Source organism: Carlito syrichta, unplaced genomic scaffold (genome assembly GCF_000164805.1).
Source record: "Carlito syrichta isolate Samal-C Ts95f unplaced genomic scaffold, Tarsius_syrichta-2.0.1 Scaffold302384, whole genome shotgun sequence".
Taxonomy (NCBI): Eukaryota; Metazoa; Chordata; class Mammalia; order Primates; family Tarsiidae; genus Carlito; species Carlito syrichta.
In genome coordinates, this window is record NW_007246480.1 from 396,499 (window position 1) to 406,036 (window position 9,538).

Here is a 9,538-nt window from a genome sequence, read left to right on the forward strand (position 1 = left end):
AAAAAATCACCTGGGTGTGGTAGCGCATGCCTGTAATTCCGGCTACTCGGAAGGCTGAGGCGGAAGGATCGCCGGAGCCCAGCAGGTTGAGTTGAGGCTGCGGTGGCCGGGAGCGGCCACTGCACTCCAGTCTGGGCGACAGAGTGAGACTCCGACTCAAAAAAAAAAACAAGAATCCATGAAGTTTTAAAATGTCGGATTTCAAAATAGTTTTCCAGAATAAAAGCAATGTGAGCAGCTGGGTGTGGTGGTGGTTCATGCCTGTAATCCCAGCACTTTGGGAGGCGGAAGCAAGAGGATTGCCTGAGCCCAGGTGTTCGAGACCAGCCTGGGCAACATGACGAGACCTTGTCTCTATAATAAATGAAAAAATTAGCTGGGTATGGTGGTGTGCACCTGTAGTTCCAGCTACTTGGAAGGATGAGGCAGAAGGATCACCTGAGCCCAATAGATCGAGGCTATGGTGGCTGTGAGGGTGCCACTGACCTCCAGCCTGGGTGACAAAGTGAGATTCCAACTCAAAAAAAAAAAAGACTTGAATAGGGGAGATGAGGATAAAGATATTTTCCCAGTAACTCTAAAATTAAATTAGAATATTAATTTACTATATTTATTTGTTCTATAGCAGTGATTTTTGGCTGTGCATGATGGCTCACACCTATAATCCCAGCACTTGGGAGGCTAAGGTGGGAGGATCGCTTGAGGCCAGGAGCTTGAGACCAGACTGGGCAACGTAGAGAGATCGTGCCTTACAAAAAAAAAAATTAGCTGGGTGTGATGGCGCATACCTGTAGTCCTGGCTACTTGTGGGGCTGACGCAGGAGAATAACTTGAGTCCAAGAGGTCGAGGCTGCAGTGAGCTGTGATCATGCCACTTGCACTTCAACTTGGGCGACGGAGTGAGACTCTGTCTTTAAAAATAAATGTGATGTTTTTTCACTCTAGAGAGCCCTCAGAGATGCCGTGAGAGGGAGGAGAGGGGCAGGGGCGACCGGGGTGGGCCATACCCAGGCCAACTGCTCTTCACCCGTGTGGCCTGCTTCCCAGCACCCAGCACCCGCCGAGGCAGGATGATGACAGCAGTGAGGGCTGCCTTGATGAGAGCTCGATGCATGAGGGGCACCATCAGGTGAAAGCACGGCGTCAGGAAGGCGGTCCATACACATGGGTGCACACACATATCTGCACACAGTTTGCACGCTCGTGCTCCTGCATCCAATTTGTGGTGAGAGTTAGCAGCTATACAAGAAGGGCAACGATAGAAAGGAAATTTCTAACTCTGCCTTCACCTGCGTAAGCTCAGGAAACCGCTTCGAGCATAAGCTCAGGATAAGCGCTCAGAGGGAACCTGTAACAGTTTGTGTTTGCTTCTGTTTATGGATGAGGGAAGAAGGCCATGGCTCTGTTAAGGAGCCGGAGCAGCAGAAGGACTGGCTGTCTTGGACACGCGGTTTCAGGATTCTCCCCTTTCCTGGGATGTTTTGCGACCCAGCACCAGGACACAGAGGGTGACGTGGAGACTGGATGGTGACTCCTATGTGTGATGATTCTTCTATATTTCCTCTTAGATGTATGGTTGTCCTGAAAGTTTTGCCCCCAGGAGTAGCCTTGCCCAAGATGCTCCTCTGGGCTTGGGTACAAACCCCCTCCCCGAGGTGTGCTTGTTACCGATTCCAGCAAAGTCACATTGTAGGTTTTTTGCCCAATATAAGCAGATTGATAATATTCTGTAATAAAAATCATAAAGTGGTTGGCTAACAGATATGTCCTTGTTAAATGCAAGGCAGTCAGAAACATTTGAGCCAGCATTGCAAAACTGGGGAGATTTCATGTAACAGTTGGGGATTCTGGCCTTGGGAGATCTGGCAGCACTGGGTAGTGTGGCGTGGCTTCAGCTTTCAGATGGCACCTGAGATGTCCTGTTCTCTTTGTTTTTAAAACCCCAATCCATTGCATTCATATGGGAAATGCATCCGGTCTGTTTTGGTTTTCTCTTTTTGGTGATAATGTTTTGTCATTTTAAGATTAGGCACCATTCCTTGAGGCTGTGTTTTCATGTGTAACCCTCTTGATATTGATAGTTGCAGTTGTATTCAGAGGCCAGCGTAGCACTTTTAAAACTGAATAACCCTAAGGACTTCCAAGAACTGAATAAGCAAACTAAAAAGAACATGACCATCGATGGAAAAGAGCTGACCATCAGTCCTGCATATTTACTATGGGATCTGAGTGCCATCAGCCAGGTAAGGAATGCAGAGATTCTTTAACGACTCAAATCAAGGGTTTAGAACGTTATAAATTTATAAGTCGCTATATTAAGAAAGAAGACTTATAGAAAGATGAGCTAATTGGAACTTTTATCATTTTCTAGTCACTGCTGTTGGTCTAATATATATGTAGAGAGTCTAATATATATATATATATATTTATATTTTGAGTTGGAGTCTCACTCCATCGCCCAGGTTGGAGTGCAATGGCATGTTCATGGCCACCCTAGTGTCAACATGCTGGGCTCCGGTGATTCTTCTGCCTCAGCCTTCCAAGTAGTGGGAACTATAGTCCCGTGCTACCACGCCTGACTACTTTTATTTATTGTAGAGATGAGGTCTCACCAGGTTACCTGGGCTGGTCTTGAACTTGCAGGCTCAAGTAATCCACTCTCCTCTGCCTCCCATAGTGCTGGAATTATAGGCTGAACCACTGAGCCCTGCTGCTAGTTGGTCTAATATTAATTGAAGTGACCTAAGTCAGATCCAGGAAACTTTTCTATAAAGTATGTTAAAAAACTGCTGTTGGAGTCTCACTCTGTTGCCCAGACTGGAGTGTAGTGGCCGCTTCTGGCCACCGCAGCCTCGACCTGCTGGGCTCCGGGGATCCTTCCACCTCAGCCTTCCAAGTAGCCGAAATTACAGGCACGCGCTACCATGTCCGGCTGATTTTTTGATTTATTGTAGAGATGAGGTCTCGCTGCCCAGGCGAGTCTCGAACCCACGGGCTCAGGTAATCCACTCACCTCAGCCTCCCAAAGGCGTGGGATTACAGACTGAGCCACCGAGCCCGACTGTTTTTGTTTTTTAAAAATATACCGAGTCTTCTGCATTTTTTGTAATGTTTAAAATTAGGACTCCATCATTAAAAGTCTGCCAGAACACTGAGAGCAGACAGGGCAGAGGGGAAGCTGAGGAGGAGGTGTGTGACTTGAGGGATGTTTCCCATCTTCATGTGCCAGATGTTTTTCTCAGTCCAAGCAGGATGAAGACATTTCTGCGAGTCGTTTTGAAGACAATGAGGAGCTGAGATACTCACTGAGATCCATTGAGAGACACGCGCCGTGGATTCGGAATATTTTCATTGTCACCAATGGCCAGATCCCATCCTGGCTGAACCTTGACAACCCTCGAGTGACAATAGTGACACACCAGGTAGTGACTTTTGCCCATTTTACAGGCTGTGGCTTCCCATTCTGTTCTTCTGTTATGGTACCGCAGTTGCCGCGATTCCCTCCCCTCTCCCTTCTCACCTCCACAGTCACCTTTCTTTAACCCTCCAGTCTCTTCCTTTCCTTCCTTCCAAAGCCCACACCTGACCAGCTCTCATCATACTCCTTCCCCTTGTCTTTTGTGTGGTGAAAGGACATCTTCCGGAATCTGAGCCACTTGCCCACCTTCAGTTCACCTGCCATTGAGAGTCACATTCATCGCATCGAAGGGCTGTCCCAGAAGTTTATTTACCTGAATGATGATGTCATGTTTGGGAAGGACGTCTGGCCAGATGATTTTTACAGTCACTCCAAGGGTCAGAAGGTGAGTGTCCAGGAGGAGGGATACTGAGCATCGAATTCACTTAGCAAGTCAGGAGAGTCAACAGTTTTGGAATAAGAAAAGAACAGTGGAAAATCTGCTACCCAGGGTGGGGCGGAGCCGGTAGCTGAGACTGGGCCCGTGCACGGCGCCGCAGTGCTCCAGCCCGGCAGAGCACCCTCCGCTGCGCCCCGCACCATGGCCAGCCTCAACTTGCTGGAGTTGGTGAAGCACAAGACCCAGGCCCTGCAGCAGCAGCGGATGAGGCGGAGGAGCGCGTGCAGGGCCAGCAGCGGGAGCTGGACGGCAAGTGGGAGCAGCGTGAGAAGGCTGAAGGTGATGTGACAGCCCTCAATCGTCACATCCAGCTCGTTGAGGAGGAATTGGACAGGGCTCAGGAGCGACTGGCCACAGCCCTGCAGAAGCTGGAGGAGGCAGAAAAGGCTGCAGACGAGAGCGAGAGAGGAATGAAGGTGATAGAAGACAGGGCCATGAAAGATGAGGAGAAGGTGGAAATTCAGGAGCTGCAGCTGAAGGAGGCCAAGCAGATCGCCGAGGAGGCCGACCACAAATACAAGGAGGTAGCTCGTAAGCTGGTCATCCTGGAAGGCGAGCAGGAGCGGGCAGAGGAGCATGCGGAGGTGTCTGAACTAAAGTGTGGTGACCTGGAAGAAGAACTCAAGAATGTCACTAACAACCTGAAATCACTTGAGGCTGCATCTGAAAAGTATTCTGAAAAGGAAGATAAATATGAAGAAGAAGTTAAACTTTTGTCTGACAAGCTGAAAGAGGCTGAGACCCGTGCTGAATTTGCAGAGAGAACAGTTGCAAAACTGGAAAAGACAATTGATGACCTGGAAGAAAAACTTGCCCAGGCCAAAGAAGAGAACGTGGGCTTACATCAAACACTGGATCAGACACTAAATGAACTTAACTGTATATAACCAAAACAGAAGAGTCTTGCTCCACAGAAGCTCCAGAGCACCGTGTCTTTCTCTTCTCTTGTAAGAAATTTCTTTTGTTATTGCATCTTTGCTTTGCTGAAAATGTCAAGCAAATTATGAATACATGACCACATATTTTGTATCCAAGAAGCTTTGAGCACCAGTTAAATCTAATTTCTTCCTTTTTTCAAATGGCTCCAGCTTTTTCAGCTCTATTGTCTTCCTTAAGTTGCATTAGCCGGGCTCGGTGGCTTAGCCTATAATCCCGCGCCTTGGGAGGCTGAGGTGAGTGGATTGCCTGAGCCCGCGGGTTCGAGACCCGCCTGGGCAACTTGGCGAGACCTCATCTCTACAATAAATCAAAAATTAGCCAGGTGTGGTAGCGCGCACCTATAGTTCCAGCTACTTGGAAGGCTGAGGCGGAAGGATCGCTGGAGCCCAGCAGGTCGAGGCTGCGGTGGCCAGGAGCGGCCACTGCACTCCAGTCTGGGCAACAGAGTGAGACTCCAGCTCAAAAAAAAAAAAAAAGTTGCATTGATTTCTAAGGTTGGCAGGGTATTTCACAGTGAGCGGCTCTCAAGACTGAGGGTATTTAGTTGCTAGAATAGACAGCTGCACACTTCGAGGAACACAGACTCCACAGATCTAGTCAGGGCTCAATTGAACACGCTTTAAAATATAACCTTTGGGATCACTGCTGGTCACACTCCAGGAGGTAGGGACCATCAGATGGCAGGGGGAGTCTATTATGGGTAGCCATAGACCACAGATAGGCTAACCTGATGATCCTGTTATTCTGGCCCTTCTCTGCCATGTGGAACAAACATCCTCTTGAGCAGCGTGAGAAGACTTGAGAAATAGCCAAAATAGGTATTTTCTGGGTAGATCCTTGGTTACTCTCTTCTACATATTTCTTTCATTCTGAAATTGTTCTCAGAGGAACAAGTGTCTTACTCCAATAAGGACCCAAGTCTGCTCTGATACAGGCCATCTACTCCACTAGGAATATGGTGGAGTTCAGTCCTATTCAGGTCAGCCATATCAAAAAGACTACTCTCCATTGGTACATTGAGCAAAACAGTGTTGTCTATTAGCAGAAAGGGCCTCTCTGGCAGAAGACGTTCAAAGTTGGCATTGCTTTATTTTCATACTTCAGGGACATTGCAAATTAAAGATTTACTTCTCTAGGACTTGAATTCCTTTTTCAGGACCAAGTTAATAAAAGACCAAGAAACTCCTGCTTAAACTGGATATGGAGTATTTTGTAGGCCGGGCTGCACATTTTGTCTGTGTTATCATTGTTTTCTCAGTTAACATCTCAGAGCTGAAACATTTCGCATTCCCCAGCAGTGTGGCCAACTCAAGTTTACAGTTCTGTCTAAAAATCCCCGCTTCTAGCTTATCTGAATCCCTGCCCCTCACTCTTTTTTATTAAGCATCACACTACCTGGAAATACACTAGCAAATTGGGCAAACACATAAAATCCACACTTTTCTTTAGATTCTTACAACTGTATCATATGTAATAGTATGATACATTTTGGTCAAATAAATTTTTCTACATTTTGGTCAAATAAATATTTTTTTTTTTCTACATTTTGGTCAAATAAATTTTTACATAAAGTAAAAAAAGAAAAAGAAAGAAAAAAGAAAATCTTCCCTTCATTCTCGCCACCCAGAACCTGCCCTTTATCCCTGACACTACAGATACTCTACTACAGCAACAGCTGAAAGAGCAAAATCATCGGGAAACACAACGTTGCGGCTAGGATGTCAGCAGAGTGACCATGATGGAAAGTCAGCTCACATTAGTGCTCCCAGCTAAGAGTGAGGCTTCAGTGTGTCACACTCTGGCCGTGTGAGTGGCGGGATGGAGAAAGGGTCAAGACCGCAGACAGGGACCTCCTATTCAGGGTGAGCCCAGGCAGCAGTGACCTCTGTGGTTTCTGTCTGCATAGTGGGGAAATTACAGGTGCCCCAGGAGTGTTGTGAGAAGGGTTTCCTTAGAGACCTGTCACCAGAAGCTTGTAAGTGATGGAACTTTGTAACTCAAGTGCTCCTAGCACAGAACTGCTCTGTTGTGATGCCACCCCATGGGGTCTATCCTGTTTCCTGCTCACATGTGTCCTGTGTGCCAGACTATAAGGCTGTGATGTTGAGCTCATGGTTTACTGGGAGACACATCAAATCAGGGACTGTGTGCAGTGCTTTCTCTGTGGGGAGTGGGCATGGGAGGCCTCATCGGATGGGACGGGAGAAACATCTGAATTGTGTGCTGTGAAGAACAAGAAGGGTTACTTTAGACGAGGAAAGACAGTCCAAATAGATGGAGTATGCAAAGATCCAGAGACTCTAAAAGAGTAATATATTAGCGATTTTTTTGTTTTGAGTAGGAGTCTCACTCTTTGCCAGGCTGGAGTGTGGTGGCATGCTTATGGGCACTGTACCCTTGACCTGCTGAGGTCAAGTGATCCTTCCATCTCAGTCTTCTAAGTCGCAGGAACCATAGGCACACACCACCACGCATGGCTGATTTTTTGATTTATTATAGAGTTGCGGTCTTGCCAAGTTGCCCAGGCTGGTCTCGAACCCCTGAACTCAGACAATCCTCTTGCCTTTGCTTCCCAAAGTGCTGAGATTACAAGTATGAGCCACTGCTCCTGGCCTGTATTAGCAATTTTAATTTAAGAAGTAACTGCATCCTGGTCAGAACCCTAAGTGTCCATATCATAAGAAATAAAATAAGTGGGACCTCATCAAACTGATGAGTTTCTGCAAAGCAAAAGAAACCATCAAGAGAGCAGGGAGACAGCCCACAGAATGGGAGAGATTATTTGCCAACTGTATATCTGACAAAGGCTTAACATCTAGGATCTACAAGGAACTCAAATGTGCTGAAAGGAAAAAAACAAACGGCCCCATTAAAAAGTGGACAAAAGACATGAATAGATACTTGTCAAAAGAAGAAATATGGGCAGCCAATAGACACATGAAAAAGTGCTCAGCCTCACTGATCATCAGAGAAATGCAAATCAAAACCACATTGAGATACCAATAAGAATGGCCATCATTAACAAAACAATAAAAGGTACTGGTGAGGATGCGGAGAAAAAGAAACACTTCTACACTGCTGGTGGGAATGCAAACTGTACAACCTCTCTGGAAAACAGTCTGGAGATTTCTGAAAGCTAGAAGTTGACCTTCCACATGTCCCAGCAATCCCCCTACTGGGAATATACCCAGAGGAATGCAAATCATTCTATAAAAAAGATATGTGGCACACGCATGTTTATTGCAGCTCTGTTCACAGTAGCAGAACCATGGAACCAACCATGCTGCCCATCAAACTTGGACTGGATTTGAAAAATGTACATATACACAATGGAATATTATGTAGCCATAAAGAAGGACAAATGTGGACTCTGCAGCAACTTGAATCAACAAGGGTACTTGCATAATGAACATTTGTATACCTAACCCTGAACTGTACCCTCATCTTTAAAAAAAAAAAAGAACTGCATACCAAATCACTCATTTTGAGAGCAAGGGCATGCACACCTCAGAATGCTTGCTGATTTATTCACATAGGGCCTCATGCAGGGACAGGGTCTGAGGCTTCACCTGCTGCTGCTCTCAGCCCGGAGATGAGGTGATGTACAAGACATCATGAGCTACTGAGAGTTGGCACCAAGCTGCAGTGACTGGGCATGCTCTCCACCTGCTTGGACACGTGTGGTACTCATAATTAGGTCTGACCTGATGCTGCTTTATTCCAGAGTAAGTTGTAAGACCATGTTGCGAGAGACTAATTCATGAGCTCAGTCTCTGTCTGCTCTCCTCAAGTAACGGAAGAAAGCAAATGTGTTCAGTAAAGACTGTCACCTCGGCAGGATTTGGAAGTCGACTATAGGCACAGGCAGATTTAGAGCAAAGTAGGTGTAGACAGTCTGCTCTGGGAAGGGGTAACCTTTCTAGCGATGCAATTTTTTTTTACAAAGATAATCCTAAATCAAGAATAAAATGTGCCAGAAACCAGAATTGCTTTCTTTTCTCATTGGTTTCCTTGTAGGTTTATCTGACATGGCCTGTGCCCAACTGTGCCGAGGGCTGCCCGGGCTCCTGGATTAAAGATGGCTATTGTGACAAGGCCTGCAACAACTCAGCCTGCGACTGGGATGGTGGGGACTGCTCGGGTGAGAATGAGCTCAGATGTAACTTGTTCGTGTTGACAGAATGTCTTTGTCCTTAATTGCTGAGTTTGTGCCGTAGGCCTAGGCATTCTTCATGGACTGAAACAGTAATCCATACACTCTTTAGAGGTGGTGGCTAGTGGCTGGTGTTCCCACGTGGCCCAGTTTACTCACGTTACTCATTGTTGAGGGCTTTTCCTTATGTTGACCTGGCATTGAAAACGTCTTAATACGTAAAGTATGAAAATCTGGGTTATGCTCAATTAGGTAAAGTTAAGAGCAAGAGCTCTTCTGTCTGGCCCTTCCAGGAGCCCTCAGCCGGTAGCTTTCAGCACATGGCGACAGGGCAGGGATGACTAGAGATGCAGAAAACAGTGTCTTCTGTCCTCAGCGACTCTTCCCTTCTCTCACTTTCTTATCTTTGGGCTTGTTGGAAATAGCAATTTTTGGCTGGGCACGGTGGCTCAACCTGTAATCTCTGTACTTTGGGAGGCCGAGGTGAGAGAATTGCCTGAGCCCTTGGGTTTGAGACCCGCCTGGGCAACTTGGCGAGACCTCGTCTCTACAATAAATCAAAAAATAAACTGGGCGTGGTGGTGTGCAT

At 46.6% G+C, this 9,538-nt stretch overlaps 1 protein-coding gene and 1 pseudogene across 2 annotated transcripts in view; both read left to right on the forward strand.

Moving 5' to 3' along the window:
* Positions 1-9,538, forward strand: part of GNPTAB (N-acetylglucosamine-1-phosphate transferase alpha and beta subunits) — a 69,515-nt gene that overhangs the window by 31,389 nt on the left and 28,588 nt on the right. Inside the window, exons 7-10 of the mRNA XM_008056505.2 lie at positions 2,082-2,243; positions 3,243-3,422; positions 3,633-3,803; positions 8,814-8,937. Of these exons, the coding sequence (XP_008054696.2) occupies positions 2,082-2,243; positions 3,243-3,422; positions 3,633-3,803; positions 8,814-8,937 (637 nt within the window). The remainder of the gene's footprint in view (positions 1-2,081; positions 2,244-3,242; positions 3,423-3,632; positions 3,804-8,813; positions 8,938-9,538) is intronic.
* On the forward strand, positions 3,999-4,888 carry LOC103258829 (annotated as a pseudogene). Its single transcript, XR_002481887.1, has one exon. The product of XR_002481887.1 is annotated as a tropomyosin alpha-4 chain pseudogene (transcript).